Genomic DNA, 17,245 nt, shown 5'->3' with positions numbered 1-17,245 from the left:
CCTCTGTGTTACAGGTTTGCAGGAGCAATGGAAAGATTGCAAGCAGAGAGTGAACTTATTAACAGAATAAATAGCACTTACCTGGTGCGACACAGGACTAAAGAGTCAGGAGAATATGCAATTAGCATTAAGTAAGTGGGATATGTTGTTTTGTTTTAACTTATGACTAGATAGCTCACTATATGAGACCAGTAAGAGAAAAAAAAAATATTTATGCAATCACACAGGGCATGTGGGATTTATAGTAGGAAGTAGCAGTAGTTTCTTGATGCTGATGTAAACAAGTCCAAAAAAAAAAAAAAAGGCATTCTTATGTATTGGGTAAGACTACGCAAATATTTACAATTTAATATAATCTTTTAAAGTGAGTAAGATACACTTCCCTTGACTTCAGTGGAAATTTGTTGAAAGTCTTAGCATCTCAGATGTTTCAGTAGAACCTGTTCATAAATTTCATCGTTTTGAGGGTCTTCTTTGCTATCACATTGATTATCAAAATGAATAGAGAAGCAAACAATGTGTGGGAATTCCTGGTTAGAGTGGCTAGTTACAACTTCTTTTCAGAACACAGATTACCTCTTCAGCTGTAGTTGAATAAATATATTTTTTTAATTAGATGTCAACTTTGTGTTGACATAGATGTGCATTTTGTCTTAAGAATTTATTTGGATAATGTTATTGGAGCATGCCTTCAGGTAACTATTGATTGCCTCTGATTAAAAACACATTTATATTCATAAGTTATTCATTGCCCACAGGTACAATAACGAAGTGAAACACATCAAGATTTTAACAAGAGATGGCTACTTCCACATTGCAGAAAATAGAAAATTTAAAAATTTAATGGTAAATATTGATTAGGCTTTTAACAATGTGTGATTTCTGTGTAACTGTTGCTGTTCAAGCGTGTGCTACTTTGGTATGTGGAAATGCAGAAGGATGAGAGATTTGAATTACGTCCATATCTACAAATAAAGTATTTCTTGATTCTTAAGGGTTATGCTTAAATCATGGTGACATGCTTAAAATTACATATTTATATTTAGGTACAGAATGTATCCCTTACAGTGGTGTAGATAGAGGAGGAATTTGAGTCCCACTTTGAATGCTGCTTGCTTACAAATGACTGTTTCTGTTGCCTTGGTAATTTGAATGATACGTGAAAGAAAATTTGTTTGCAGACAGTGTAGTTTGCCTGCTGTGCTAATGTCAGATAACAAAGCCCAAATAGTTCTTATTCTCCTGGCCTTCCTGCTTGCTTGTAGTGTCTGGCAGTCTCTGACAATGGACTATGAAAAGCACGTGTAGATTTTTCGTAGCTTTAGAATCTACCTTAGAAACAGTCTACAAAAGCTTACAGCATTCTAGAGTTTGCCTCAGAAGATAAGCCTTGGACAGTTATCAGAAATGTGTTGCATGCTTTAGATATTGGGAGTCATTTTGTTGCTTGAAGTTAATAATGATCACGGAAGGTTTTATTTTTCTTATTTTTATTTATTTATTTATTTATTTATTTATTTTTAACTAGAAGGAAATAAGTGAACATGGTTCTATTTCCTTATTTTAACCTATGCTTGCTTGGTCAACTCTTCATTTTGGGAATCAGGATGTAACTATGTAGAATGGAATGACTGAGTAGGTACTGGAAAGAGGGAAGGATTTACAATAACTGCATTACTTTTTGATTGCATTTCTGAAAAGTGAAATCCCACAGTTGAAGCATCATGAATCAAATGAAATATGTTTGTTTATAATTGTCTAGTCACTTTTAATCTTATTCCAGGCTCTGTGTATGAACTGTATGATATTGTCACTATTAGAACAGATTCAAAGCTAAGAGACAGTGACAGGTTGAAGATATGAAAGGAAGAATATGAGCTGTCAGTATTTGGATACATACTGTCTTCTTTAGACTAGTAATTTAAGTAATTTATCTCCTTGGTTACACAAACTGTTTGAGCCAGTTTAATGAATAAGGTTAGAATTGTAGATTTTTTGGGGGGTTGGGCTCAAGGAGTAAATGAACTGCTGTTTTTTTTTTTTTTTTTAATAGTGTTCACTCTGAGGAGGAAAAACCAACAGATTTTAATAGAAAAGCCTTGAAATTTTTACATGGCCCGTTTATCTACTCAGTCACATTTCTGTTATTTTATATACAATACTTATATGCTTTGTTGAGATCAGTATGCATATCAGTTCATTACTCAATGAACATCACTTGTCATTGTAGAAGAAATTTGAGAAAACAAAGGCAGTTACCATTACATGCTTAATGAACAACTAACCTTGCCTTCTGCCTGACCAGAAAAGCAAATACATGCTCAGCTTTGCTCAACAAAGCGATGTGTTGATTCTGACTATAAAGCTGTTTAAAACAAAACAAAAAAAAAAGGCATGTGCATCATTGTCATGAAAAAGTAGGTTTCACTTTATAAATGTGTTCTGTACTTCAGGGTAAGGGTTAAATTACACAGTTAAGTTGCAATATAAAAGCAATCAATATTTATTAGGCTATTTGATTTCTTAATGTATGTGCTCTGTGGGATCATAGCAGTGACTTTATTTTATTAAACTATCTTGGACTGTAAACCAGAATAAGGATATGATTTCAATTTCCAATGACAGTGTTTTCCCTTCTGTAAGGAACTTGTAGATTACTATAAGCACCACTCTCTCAAAGAAGGCTTTCGAAGTCTGGATACTACACTTCAATTTCCATACAAAGAATCTGAAAACACAGTGGGACAGAGGGGTAACAGAGCAGGTGGCAACTGTGAGTATTACAAATTTATGTACTCTTTTCTGTCAAGTATATAAAAAGGGCTTTAGCTAGGAGGTTTTTTGGGTTTTTTTTACGCTAAGCAGATTTGGGTCTGTCAGGAGTTTTATCAATATGTCTAGCAAGTTTGTCTTTCTGCTAAACTTTAAAATCTCCTTGTTATTCAGTATTCTATTAGGAATGCTGATGAAAAGTTGAATTGCATCCTGCTTAATTTTTTTGGATATTTGCATGCATGTAGCGAAAGTGCTAATAAGCATCTGTGACAATTTCTAATCCTTGCAAAGGGATTTAAGTAAATCAGCCTTATAGTGTAGCTTTGTGAACTAGGATCTCACTCATACCACATGAATTTCTCAGATAAACCTAATGCTACTGCATTTTCTGTATCATAATTTTTTTGTGTTTTGCTTTTAACCTTAGGTGTTTATTCAATGCCTGTCTGCGTCTAAAATGATTTACTGTTTACAATGTAAATAGCAGATGAAAATTTTGAAGCTTAGAATTAGTCTGCGGATATTTAAAATTAAAATGGTATCCTTTTTTTCTTTCTTTTTTTTTTCCTATTGCAACATAAGTGGAAACCAGCATGATTTCTAAAATTCTAATGATAAAAATTACCACATGGCCCATCTCTGGAAAATATATAACATTCCTGTCAAAGAGCAAATCTTAGATTTGCAGTTCTGCAAACAATGGCTGATAATAACAGCAAAATAAAAATTAATGGATTTTAACAGTACGAAGACTCCCATGAAGGACCATAGGGTCTAGTCTTGGTGATGATGAAGCTGGTGGACTTATTTTCATCTGCTGTGTCTGTGAGCTTCTGTTTCTTTGCTTCTCTCTCTGTTCCATAATATTTCAATAACTTCAGAGACTTGCTTCCTCTCCTAATTAGAATGAGGATAATAGAGAATAAATTATTTTAAGAAAGTAGAATATCTCTGCATTTCATTTACTCTTTGTCTGAATTCCTCTTTATTCTTTTGTTTCTGTTTTCTTTCACTGCGTCTCAGGAGTTTGGTCTGGTATGCTGTGTCTCAATGCATATCTGTTCTGGGTGAATTTGTTCAATTTTTTCTTCTTCTTTAAGCTTATGATCTCCCTTTGCTTTTCTATTGTCATATCTTGTTTGCCTTTTGATAGCACTGAGGCTTTAATTGTTTAGACAGCATGCCTTGCTTAGTTTGCTTTGCTTTTGTTTTGGTTATTATTGGTTATAAGCAGAAACAGGTTATTCTCTTCTCTTAGACCAGTTGAGATACAGCTGTACTGTCCACCAGCTTATTACTCTGCAACAGCATTAGTTCAATCACTTCACACTTTGCAGGATGCAAGAAGCATAAATGGGGGATATTCTCGTTTTAGTTGAAGGGGTGAAAAAGTGCATCTGATGTTATGTAGGATACTGGTGGGAACTGACAGGTTTTATTTTAAGCCAAACTGATCAAAAAAGTCTCAATTCTCAGACTTGTGTGAAACTTAGTAGATATCCACAGTTCTGTTCCTACCTAGGTTGACTCTGGGCGACACTTCAATTAATAGATGTGCCAATTTTCTTTTAAAGTGTCAGTATGCTCCTCTGTGCATACTGACACTTTAAAGTGTCAGTATGCTCCTTTCTGAGGTAAGAAAAATTTCCTTAATTAGCAGCCTGTCTGTGAGTCACACTGCCCAGTTTTACATCAGTCCTGTTAATTTTTACCAACTTGATGTTAGAGTAACCATATTGCTAGGAACAGAGAACCTCGTGGGTTTTCTATTGAAGTTTGTACATTTTCGGCTGAACTTCTGTTTAAGAAAGGAAACAAGTAAGTGAAGGGACAGCAGTTGCACTTTTGGTTTTAGTTCATTTCAGCCCTCAGTGTGAGCCTCCATGTAGATGGTTTCTTCGACCTTTGACCTCTGTAATCTGAATGCAAAAAACCTCACTGTAATTTGTTGAAAGGGAGCCAACGAAGTCTGCCGCATTGAAGAAGGGCACTTGACCATTTTTTCATCACTGTGATTATTTGATGTCATATTCACTACATTTTATCAAGCATGAGGTTGAAGTTCGTGACTGCAATAGACTTTGGTGATTTGTAGCTGAATTTGAGTGGATTTTGGGTTTCACCTTGGTATTTTTTACTATGCTGTTCACGTGACTGTGGATCTGGATTTTTTTAATGAGGATATCTTTTGAAAAGGCATCAACTTACTATTTGATCAAAGCAGTTGGTTTTTAGCATATAGAATCAACAGAATAAGTGGGAAAGTGTTTCTGAAACACATCTAATAAAATACTGAAGACTTGGGGAAGGTTGTCATTTCTTGCTAACAGTCTTTGAGCTGTTTTGAAGTTAATTTGCAATACCAAATTAATGTTGTTTCACAGAACAATGCAAGAAGGATTGTGTTATTTTTTTTTGTAATAGTCATGTTTTCATTTACCTATTGAAGGAAAGAAAATCATGTGGTATTTCAGTTGATTTTTAATTTTTGATACGAATCCTAACAAATCACTTTGTAATATCTCATATTGTCAAGGAATGTACTTCTTTCAGTAACTACGATTTTGTTTAGAACAAGATCTTCATTCTATGAAGACAGTTAATTTTTCTTCTCACTTTAATTAGGAATTCTTATGGTCTTAAATAAGTCACCCACTCTTTTTTGATACTTAACGCACACTTTTAATATGATTGGATTAACTGTTAGATGTTTACTTCTTCCAGTGTAGAAGTTAATTGAGATGACTTTGATGACTTTCGGAGAAATGGTACATTTGTTCTTAATTTTTCAGCTCCAGGGTTTTCTGAATGTACAATGATCAAATTGTGTTTTGTTCACAGAAAAATATTAACTAATACTAGATATGAGGACTGATTTTTACCATTTATTGAAAGTAAAAATTGAAGATTGGTTCACGTTCTTCTGCAAAATAGTTCTTGGCATTTTATTCCAATTTACTTTGCAGTCATATTGAGAAATCTGTTTTTTTTTTTTTTTTTTTTTTTTGTGTGTGTGTTTTTTTTTTTTAAACATAGATTTTAATGTACCTAAAACATGAGGCCAAACATTATTTGACTTTTTTCAATTTTAGATTAGGAGTAGATACATTATAAGGTCATGCTACTACTGATAAAGTAAAATAAAGCGAGTGTCATCTCAGCTATTCATGAACAAAAGAATCTAGCCTTTCTTTTAATGGACAACACCAAAGGCTATCTGTAGAAATCTGATAGGATTCCCTTGCCCATGCTAGTTTAACACAAAATCAAGCTTCCTGTTAAATCAGATGAAGAATTCTCATGGTATTAAGATATATTAGCAGGACAGGAAAGGACCAACTACCCGTTTCGTAGCGCCTGAAGTATATTTATTCCCTCATGCTACTCTTGCTCTTTTGTTCGGTGTAAAGGCTGTTAATTATCCCTGAGAATGGTGACACTAATTCATTAAATTTACCTTTTTTGTTTGGGTGACATTTGCACACAGAACTATCACCTGGGGTTACTGGCTCCTGTACTCAGGTAAATTCATGCATTCTCAGATAATTCATTCAGTTTTAGAAGCCAGAAAGGATCATCAACGTGAAGGAACAGAGGGCAGTTTTTAGTGTGCAAGAGTCTATTACTTTTGTATTACTGTTGTACTGACTCCTAGACTATAGATGTGAGAATACTGTATCACCTGTGTTAATTTTATTTATGCTGGCTGTTTCAGTGTCATAAATGCATTTATTCTCATCCAGGTAAGATGCACAAAACCATATCATTACCTTTACTGTGGATTCTGTTTATTCCTTGCATAAAATAATTCTTGTTTTCATGGCTGCAAATAACCATTTTGAAGCCAGACAATTGTATTTCTTCTGTAGTCACCAGAATAAATTCAGAGAAACAGCTTAATGTGATGAGTATAAGCCTGCTACATTTTTAAGGAACTGTATTCTTTAATAACGATAGGTATTTGGGGTATTATTTAAAGGTTAGAATATTATTTATCTAAATGAGAATGGACTTCAGCTTTCTAAGTGCACAGTAGGGAGCAATTGTCTCAACTTAATTAGTTTTTGTATGTTATGTAAAGATGAAAATCTGTTCATTGCTTCTTCCAAAGAGTGACAAAATGTGAGAATGTGACAATAAAATGTAGTTCCGCTTAAAGCCATTTTAGTACATTTTATCTAATTCTGCATTTAAAAATGTGGCGACAGATTACCCTAAGTTAGTTGGCAGTAGAGCAAATGCACTGGAAGTCTTTCACCTGAGTTAAAGGAATCCCCTGTTACAGGGATTAGGATGATGTACAGGTTCTGCCTAGTTGAAATTTACACTTTTTTTTTGCTTGAGGATTTTCTCTTGAGTCAAGAGTGTAAAGATGAGAAGCACTGTTTGATCTTTAGACAGTGTAGTGTATCTGGGGAGTTCCTACTGATGTTAATGATTATCAGGGCAAAATGCATACTTTTCCCCATGCATGTTATGACATCCCATTTAAACTGGTGTTTAGGCTGTATTCCTAATTGAGGGTGTGTGACTGTTGTCTTCCTAAGCTGAAGAGGAATTCTTATGTATGCATGAGTTCCTGCCTTTGTACTGTTATTAAGTAAGGCACGCAAAATTAAGACTAAAAAAAGAACTTTGCTGTATCTGAAAATATTTGCAAGAGTCTGCAGTTTTAATTTGCTTCTCTTATTCTTTGAAAAATGCAATTGTTAAAAATTAAATCATAGGTTAAGATTTTCTAGTTATTACAGTCAATTTCCTTCCAGACATCCTTAGTAGGGAACCTTAGTTTCCTTATTATCAATGACTTATATAGTTAAAAAACTATTATTTAAATTTTGTGCCAATGTTTCAATGTACTTTTGCTTTTCTCTTTTTCTCTTTCTTTCTCTAAGCCCCCTCTTTGTTCTGTGGGTTTTCTTTTGTAACTCCTCCAGACTTCAGCTTTGTTCCCCCTTCCTCCAGTCCTTTCTGGTCAGGTACTGCTTTACTGCTTTTATATTCTAAATTTGTTTCTGTTTGTTTCTGTGTGTCAATTGAGGGAAGGGACGAATCTCGTATTTCAGTTCTTCACTGAGTCCAAAAAGGAGTTTCTACGTGTTATTCCTGAAGCGTAACAAGAATCGAACTCATAAACTTCTGAAAAAGCAAATATTTACAATAAGGGAGTTTGAATGCTGTTACAAAGCTCATTAGTTGCACCAGATTCAGTTGGTGATCAGTTGACTATTAATTTGCCATGTAGCTGTGATATCTATATATTTTAGCGTTCTTGTTCAAATACACAAATTAAAATTTTCAGTGTTTCTTTGCAGATAAACATTATATTCGTCCCATCCCTGCAGCAAACTGTACTGCAGAAACGTCTTAGGATACAGTAGTAGTTTTGTAGAAAATGTTTTTGTTTTTTTTTTTTAAGTTCTGCATTAATGTGGTCTATTAATTTTCCCCATTTTTTTTTTCCAAATGTTTTCTTTATTCTCATTTAAGCTTCTTTGTCTTTAATAAATGCAAACATTTAAAAATGAGATTGTATAAAGTGCTTGTAATAGTAGTAGTGTTAGTTTCACTTAGTGCACCAGTATAATTGTGACTTGTTTTGATCTCTGAAACATAGTGTTCAGAAGTGTATCCAACTGTATGGCTGGATAATTTGTAAGGGATTTTGCTAGTGGATCTTTGAGGAACATAAAGGAGTCCTGCTAATAACATGTTGGTTCATCTCCGTGCAAAGGAGGACTTGTATGTTGTGGAAATCAGGACTGAGGCTGGTTCTTTCCTGGGGAAAGGGATGTACCTAACATGAATGAACCGAAATGTAGTCACTTTCAGAATCTGTATGGAAGACCTGAATAGGCGATATGTTTTAGTTTTGTCCAACAGTGGTAGTATAATTTCTTAGTGCTCTGGGATAGATTCTGAAGGTTTTCCATAGCTCCTAGAAGAGAATCCTGTAGGGGGGAGCTCAACAGTGGGATGGTTTGTTACCACATTGTGCTGAGAGTGCCTCCAGTGTGCAGAATGATTCATACTGTGATCTTCAATCGCAGGGTTCTTTGGTGCACTTAAAATGTTTTGGCCCTCATTAGTGTGAGTTGATTTCTTCCATTCTCATCTCCTTATGTATGAGTTGTTTGGACGACATATACTATTTTTCAGTAGTCACAGTACTGACAGAGAATCTAAACTTTAAGGCGCTATTTCATTTATTGTTTGTCTATGTGGAAGCACACATCTGTTCTGATCTAGCTGTGCTCATGACATTCAGCTGGAATGTCTGAAGTTCCTGATTCTTATTTTAATCAGTAAAGCCAAAGACAATAAGTTTTGGTACTCTGTAGTAGGAGAATATTGTCATATTCACCTTTAGAGTGAGGATAAGAGATGAAGCCTACATATGCTTTCAACAAATGATAATTATACTATTTTTTTTCCTATGAAAATCTGCTTTATTGGAAAATATAAGCTTAAAAAAAGGTAATAATTCAGTCTTGCATATCACAATATGTTTTATCAAGTAATTTTTTATAAAAGTATAAAACAATAAAGGAAGATGCTATGTAATTCTTTAATTAAGCTTATCTACCTGTTATAATTTTATTTCATATTCTGATAGGCTACAATAAATTGCATGTTCTTAGTGACAATATCTTTTCAAAATACTCAGACAGATTGCTTACATTAAATGAACAAATACTTATTTAATATTTTTTTTTAAAGACAGATCTTCAGAAGTAGTTTATTTCTGCTGATATATGGAAGTTGGAAAGACAAAAAAATAATTAAGCCAGCTATCGAGCACTACCAGAGGTGCTGCATATGCTTGTGTGATAGAAATGAAGTGTGGTTAAACATAACAAGGAAATGTACATTGCTTCGAGGAGTATGGCAACTAATGTGCAAGAGCAACCTCTAGGGGGTGTGGTTGCTGGGTTGCTAAGTGGCCATATCACAAGAAGGAAGGAATAACTGCACACAGCTTTTGTGACAGTACTTCGATCCTTGTGGAATTTAAGCATAGGCAGAAACATGGGTTAGGCTAGTCTACTGTAATCACATGGAGCCTCTTCAGTTTCTATCTCTGTTACTTCAACACTGGCCCGTGTTTCAACTGTTTTGAAATTGCTTTGCAGTTTGTCAATCTCATTATCAGGGAGAAATTTTTCCAATGTACTCTACTGTGAACTGGAGCTGACTACAGTTCCCTGTCTTCTCTTCCAGTTTGCAGAGGGGAAGGCTAAGTTAAGCAAAACTGTATTTTTCTCATTCACAAATGTGCCTCATTCACAAATCCTCTTAGCTCGGATTTCGGACTGTATTTCATATTCATCCTCACAGTACTTCCCTCTTAATATACAAGGTATTTTTTTTAGTCCTGCTTCCTTGATAGCTTTTTTTTTTTTTTTCCTTTCTTTAATTTCTCATTTATGTTCTCCTGTAGGACACTTTCTTTCCATTAATCTCTGCTTCTAATTCCATACTTTCTCCTTCGTTATTCTCCCTGTAGCAATCATTTTTTCTCTGCTTTGCACAGTTTTCTCCCTTTGCTTTGTACAGATGTCCTTTCCACATGCTGTCTTCCCTCAAGATTCATTTAGTTAAGAACAGCTTGGTTTTGAGACTTCAGGGCTGACAGTCTCTATACAAATTGTTTTGTGAATGTCACCAGAAAATAGGGTTAATATTCTTTCGAAAGCTAGCACCAGATAGTTTTCCTTCATTGCTTGATTCATCTGGTTTTTTTATATTTCTCACCATAAGCATATTTTATTTGAAAATAAAGGTGTTGAATTTGAAATTAGTCTGGAATCTACTACTTTACGCCATGAGTTTTTGGTGATCTATGCTTTATGATTTTTTTTGGTTCCATATACATTTTCTCACTGACTTCACAACTCGGAAAACAAAAGTCCTGCTCCTTTTTCCTCAGATCTGTACTTTCTTTTTCTGCCAGAATTTTCCCTCAGTATTTTTTCCCTTATTCTTCCGTATGTTTCTTTCCTTTCTAATTCTCTCCTTCCTTGTTTTCCCAAATTTGCTCATCTTTGCCTTGTATTGTCGTCTTTCTTCCCTGACTGCCTCCTTTTAGAATCTATAGTGATATCATGCTCCCCAGAATCACTCCCAGCAATGCTTCTCCACATCTGCCCATGGTATTGCAGCACATTTATAAATGGCTACTGACTCTACAATCAATAACTGCTTTCTTTTTTCTCCCTACAAAATGATTTCTGCCCATGCTGTGTTTTTTTCCCTGAAAAATTGATTACTGAAATCCTGATAAGATGTAGGACGTAGTATTGATGTCAGAGTCTAGACAAGTAGTGACTACAGATGACTTGCTTATACGGGGAAAAAGTAATACATGGCCTAGATTTTCACAACATACTCATATTGTAAACACAAGCAATCACTTGAGATGCTAATTATTTTTTTATTGCATCCTGTATATTCTGTATCAAGCATTTGATAAGCATTTTCCCAATATGCAGTCTGAAATATTGGACTAAATTTTAATGATATGGTATAAAAGAAAGTATAATCTATACCTATATTGGTCTTCAAACAATTTGTTTTTTGTGATTTATTTAACTATAATTTAAATACAACATTTATTATTCTTATTGAGGGGTCAGGAAAAATCCTAAATAGAAGCATGTATGAAAGTGTCAAGATTTTTTGCTCATATGTAATGTTTTGTGTTTCTGATTTAAAATAAAGGCAGTTTGCTGTGAACATTTAGCATTACTTTGTCAAAAAGCATTGCAAAAACTAGAATCAAAGTGGTCTTTTTGAGGTGAAAAAAAGTGATTTTATTTACAGTGTATGAAGTTATCCCTCACGACCATTTGATGAATTATTTTCAGAAGGAAGCTGGCTTGTGCTCATAAATAAATTCTACCTAAAAAGATTTACATTAAAAAACAATTGAAAAAGAAAATAGCCTGTATTTAGAACAAACAAATAAATAAAACTTTGGCCAAATATTCAAACTTGAAAATGCAGGAGGAGTACATTTTTCTTCTGAACTGAAGGTCTTAATCAAGAAATGAAGCCATGCCCTATTTGTCTCGCTGGAACAGGTTTATTTCTCAAGTAAAGACATTTAACTTTGTAGTGAAGTAAAGATTTGAGAGAGAGGAAGTTGTTTCTCAGATGAGACTTTTTCTACATTGGTTATTTTTAAAAAATTCTATTACTTTTTCTGTGGCTGAAAAGATCATTTCTTGACATTGGCAAAAATCTTACAGACTGATGCAGGTTACATCTTTTTAATATTAATTTTACTGAAATCCAGGAAAAAATTAGCAGGTATTTTTTCCTTTGTTGAAAGATTTGTGGAACAGTTTTGTAGTGATTTTACAGACTAAAGTCCTGAAAACTGTTATTACGTAAGCCAGTGCTTGTGTGAATGAATTGTTAATGAATGCTCAGTACAGATTTGCTGTAGAAATGTTATTTTTTTTTTGCCATGCTGATGTTAGCTTCTGACTTTATGTACATTACTGTTTAACCTGGGAGTTGTTTCTTGAAAGAACAGTACCTTATTCTGTTTGTTTTGCTTCATTAGAGGTGTAAACATAAATCAACTGTGAATGTTAATAATTCTTTTGGAAAGAAACTAGTGACCTGTAAAATATATTGATGCATGTATCTGGCAGCAAGTTCTATTATGAAGCACAAAAAATACAGTATTTTTCAAATGTATTTAGCAATTTGTGGAGTAAAGGTTAGGTTTTTCATAGTTCATCTAATTTGATATTTTTTTTCCAAAAATAAAACTACAGTGGCTCACATAAGCTTTTCAACTTTTCACCACTCACCTACAATTGAATGTTTGAAGTCTTATGTGCAGATGCTTTCACATTTGTGTGAAGCTGATGCCAATGTATGTTGTCATGAAATCATCTTACATTTTACAGTAATGCTATCTGTCAGATAATTTGACAGAAATATCTGTCAATTAATAAACTCTAATGTCTTCTTCTATTTCATTTCAGTGCTAAGTCCAAAGGTGATAGGCATTGCCATTGCAAGGTATGACTTCTGTGCAAGAGACATGAGAGAACTATCCTTATTGAAAGGCGATGTCGTAAAAATTTATACGAAAATGAGTGCAAATGGCTGGTGGAGAGGTGAAGTAAATGGAAGGGTATGTTTTTTTTCTTTCTCTCCTTTTGAATGACATTTTGAAAAGCAAAAAGAAAAACCAGCAACAATAGGGAAAAAAAAAGAAAACAAAGAAGAAAACAAATTTTCCTACATCATGAACCTTTTGTATATGTAAGTTCACAAGAGGCAACATATTTTCTGAACTCTTTCCGGTTAGCTTTTCTCAGCAATTAATTCTTTATTTTTATTTTTATTTATTTTTTCAAATGCCTGCTAGGCTGCATGCTTAGGCAAGATTATACGTCTGGAAAATAACCAGGATTAATAGCAGAGCTGTAGTTAAACTTCCAAACTGTGTTGCATGGATTTGGGGGTGAGATCAGAACCTCTGGATCCAGTTGAATTCCTAGTGCTGGAAATCTGTTTGCAGATTGGCACAGAATGATTTCCACCTCACTGCCAGAGTACAATGCTGTGCAATGAGCCATGTTTTTCTTAGGAGACTTATGCTTTTGATCTCTAAAAAAATCTGGTCGAGATTAAGTGCAATGTGCATTTATTCTACTTCATCATTTAGCAGTGATTTTTACAAAGGCACTTCATGCTGTTCTCTGTGACTTGGATGGCTTTGAATTCATGGAATATTAGATCTGATCTAAGGCTATTCTGTTTCAGTCTTGTTATATGACTCCTTGATGCAGGTTAGTTTGGAATACTTTTTGCTTCTGTTTCCATGTTTCAAAGGCTGAGATGAGAGGTCAAAGGGCCTTTTTTTTCCTCTCCTGTTCTATGAGTGAATTGGAGGAAAGTGGCTTGAGTGGAAACTGGAAATGGAAGTTGGAAGTCTGCTTGAAGTAGATGAGGGAGGATATACTCAGATTTAATGCCTTATCCATTTTGGAGAACTTTTTATGGCAGAAAAGAAGAAATATGGAGTCAGAAGAAATAGTGATCATCGTGTGTCCTTTACATATTAAAGTAAATTTAACATCTCATTCCAGTGTAGCTACACGCTTCCTGAAGAATCCCTCTTACAAACTAGCATTCTTTCTGCTAGTTTTCACTGCCTGGAATTGAGATCATAAGATCACTACTGTTTATGCAATCACATCTTCCAGTCATGTTTAAGATTTGGTTTTGAGCTCTTTCATCAATGTTAAATTGACTTAAATTGACTAAATGGTATAAATTAAAAACTAAATGATAAGACAATAAATGACATTTCTTGCCTGTATATCTAACACAGTTGTTATTTGACACATAATTAATTTCAGAATGTAGATAATAGTATAAGTTATGAGGTATAAAGTGCTGGTCTAAGAATTCTAGTTCTGTCTCATTTAAAAGTCCTCTTTCCAAAAATGAGATTAACTGCAATGGAATCAGTCTCTTTTAACTTTGAAAGAGGATTCTTTGGACATGGCTGACTCCTATGAAATATTTAACTGCCCACTCAAAAGACAGCAGCATCTTGTAGTAAAAACTACTAAAAGTAACAGTGCTTTTTTTTTTTTTTTTTTTTTTTCCTAAATGCATAGAGCTCCAATTTAGGTAAAAGTTCCTTTTATTTTTCTAATGTTTATTTAAAGATTGAGGGCTTAGTCTCTAAATCATTGCATCTGTAAGTTACTCTATTTATTTGCTTTTTTTTTTTTTTTTTTAGAAAAAAAAAGTTACTATGTCAACCAGGGCAGGTCAGACTAATTTCTGTGTAATAGTATTTTTAGTTACTAAAGAGAGACTTATCCTTGTTTTTACCTGGTTTGGCCTTTTAAAAAATATTTTTTTTTTTTTTCTGTTTTCTTTTTCATTTTCAGGTGGGCTGGTTTCCATCTACTTACGTTGAAGAGGATGAGTGAATTAAAAACTTTTCTCTGCTGACCAGCAATTTCAGGGATTGTAGAATTTAATAACTTCAAGCATTAATGGTCTTGTTAAGTACTTAGGCAGCAGCATTTTGTCTGTCTGAACCTTCTAGTCTTATTGTTGGGATTTACAAAGAACTTTGTGTGAACAGATTATTACCTTGCCCAGAGCTGTGCAAGAAACAACCTGCATCTTTGCTGTCACTGGGGATCAGTACAAAGTCCAGTGCTCACCTTCCCAGAAGATTTCAGGAAAACAAATTCCTTTATTCTGTTTTTCACCCTGTACTACACCATGATTTGTAGCTCTGGCTGAATGTTTAATAAGTCTGTTTTCTTCTAGCTAACATCTGTGATGATATGAGGAGATGAAGGCTTATTATTCCTTATCATTGTATGCAGAAAAAACAGTCATTCAGGTGGGCATGAAGTGGAGTGATAGATTTTTCAAAAATATCAAACTGTCTTACTTATCACCTTCTAAACAGTCGTGCGCTAAAAAAAAATCATTCTGAAGTAAATATGAATGTGGTAAACGGGAGTAGCATATGTGTATGTGTAATTAGCTAACTGAATCCTTGAAGGTTTTGCCTAAATCTTCTAACAATTTGTTTGAAGAAGTCATTTCTAAAAAGTTTGGTGACATGATATCGCTTTAAAAATTATCTGCAAAGTGGAATTCTGGGTTTGTTCTTTGTCTTCTCAGCTTTATTAATTTAGCAACTGATAATTTAAGTGAAACTTGAGGGTAATTATGGGAAGAGTCATTTTAAAATTGTAAGAATTAGCATTAAATAAATATTGTAATTCTATTGTATAGCAAGATATACTGATGCAGGATGATTTCATTTCTTGAGAACAAAATTGTATATCTTAATCTCTTGGATGATTCATATGAACCTTTTGATGCTTCCCACTATAAGCTGTTTTTTCTGGTTAGACAGGATCTTCTCTTCCTACTAAAATCACCTTTTGTGCTCTTAGAAGTTTAATGCAGAAGGAACTTCCAGAGTTCAGCGTGCCTGTTCCCCTCTTGTTTCCTGGGATGTCAATAGCAGGGCAGTGAGTGATCTTGTTGCAGTGTTATGAATATCCTTAAGTAACAGTGGAATCCAGATTAGTTAGCTTGAAAGATCAGTCCTCAAAGTGGCATCTGCCCCTTGGATGAAGCTGTTTTATAAGGTATTTATGGAGTGTCAGAAGTGCTTTAAGTTAAAAGAAATGTGGGTGATGCCTTCAGATTTACTGCTTGTAATATTTAGATAATTTATAACTCATCTTGAAAACTTCAGAGAAAGTAAAGCTCTTTCTTTGCTTCTTCCTGGCCTCCTGGCCATCATGAAGAACCAAGCACAGCACAGAAGATTGCAGTAATCCCCCTTCTCTCTGCAACCATCATATCCATCTGTTACACCTAGCATGTGCTGTTATGTGACCAGTTAAAAGCGAGGATCTCCTAATTAGAAGTGCTCTACTTGTTAGGTTCAGTTTTGCAGATGAAACTCTGCTGATGCTCTTAACTTTTCAAGGATTTACCTCAAAATTATGTAAACTGTGATTATGTTGAGTACATTGCTTGATGGAACAATTCAGAGTGTTTGTAAATATGTACATTATGCATAAAACATTTTGTAAATGACCTGTACAGCAGTGTAGACTGAGATATATTGTATTTGATCATGTTTTGTCATGCAGTTTTACTGTCAGTTGTGAGTCTGATCCTATGTTCCCTAAGTAGATGAAGTTGATGCACAGTTTGCCCTCTCAAGGGCTAGAGAAATGGGTTATAGGCCTGTGAAGTGTTTAGTGCTTTGCTGTCATACAGTTCTGAGAAGAAGCAGTTTAGTTCAGTGAGTTAAGGAATGCATCAACCATTCTGGACAGCTTGGATTTAGAATCATTTTGAGTCCTCCCTCCATCCTAAAATTGCTGTAAAGCCTTTAACTAACTTCTGAATCCAGTAATCAGCCTTGGAGAAGAATGAAAGCCATAGATAAACTTACTTTTGTGGCATAAATCTATGTTGTATTGTCTATGTTTAATGCCCTGTATTAATTGAGTTAATGCTGCATCTTAAACTATATTTTCAGAACCAAAGACTTCTAGATATTCTGCAGTATTTCTTTCATGTACTTCCTTTGCTTGTATAGAGGTTTTGTTGTCATGCAATGCTGGTGTTACCATACTTTAATTTGTAACATTTTGTAAATATGTTAAGTATAATAAACTGGTCAATTTGTTTTTTTTGAGTATGTGTCAAAATATGTAGCTGAGTAGTGTGAAGTTTGCATTCCTTTTGCCTCAGTCTTCTCATTGTGAGCAGAAATTGATAATGCTGTTTTGGTTTCCCAGATCTGTATAATCTTTGTTTAGTTGTGGGACTGAACTGTCAATGTAAATGGGTTGTTATTGGTTTCTTTTCATAGCTGGAATAATTTGTATACTGCCACATCAAGAGAAGTGGTGTGTTTTGTTTGTGTTTAACTGTAAGG

The 17,245-nt window shown here is 34.2% G+C and overlaps 1 protein-coding gene across 5 annotated transcripts in view; it reads left to right on the top strand.

The window, feature by feature from the left end:
• Nucleotides 1-16,994, top strand: part of VAV3 (vav guanine nucleotide exchange factor 3) — a 181,495-nt gene extending 164,501 nt beyond the window's left edge. For 4 of the 5 annotated variants that reach the window (XM_052667005.1, XM_052667004.1, XM_052667006.1 and 1 more), the window contains 5 exons: nt 15-131; nt 759-846; nt 2,626-2,773; nt 12,777-12,928; nt 14,706-16,994. In XM_052667005.1, the coding sequence (XP_052522965.1) occupies nt 15-131; nt 759-846; nt 2,626-2,773; nt 12,777-12,928; nt 14,706-14,747 (547 nt within the window). In that variant the 3' untranslated portion in view covers nt 14,748-16,994. The remainder of the gene's footprint in view (nt 1-14; nt 132-758; nt 847-2,625; nt 2,774-12,776; nt 12,929-14,705) is intronic. The other variant, XM_052667003.1, reaches the window with a different exon arrangement.
• The last annotated feature ends 251 nt before the right edge of the window (nt 16,995-17,245 follow it).

The sequence above is a fragment of the Tympanuchus pallidicinctus genome, unplaced genomic scaffold (assembly GCF_026119805.1).
Source record: "Tympanuchus pallidicinctus isolate F22 unplaced genomic scaffold, pur_lepc_1.0 scaffold7, whole genome shotgun sequence".
NCBI lineage: Eukaryota > Metazoa > Chordata > Aves > Galliformes > Phasianidae > Tympanuchus > Tympanuchus pallidicinctus.
The sequence above is the reverse complement of the archived record's forward strand: the minus strand, read 5'-3'. Positions and strand labels throughout refer to the sequence as shown.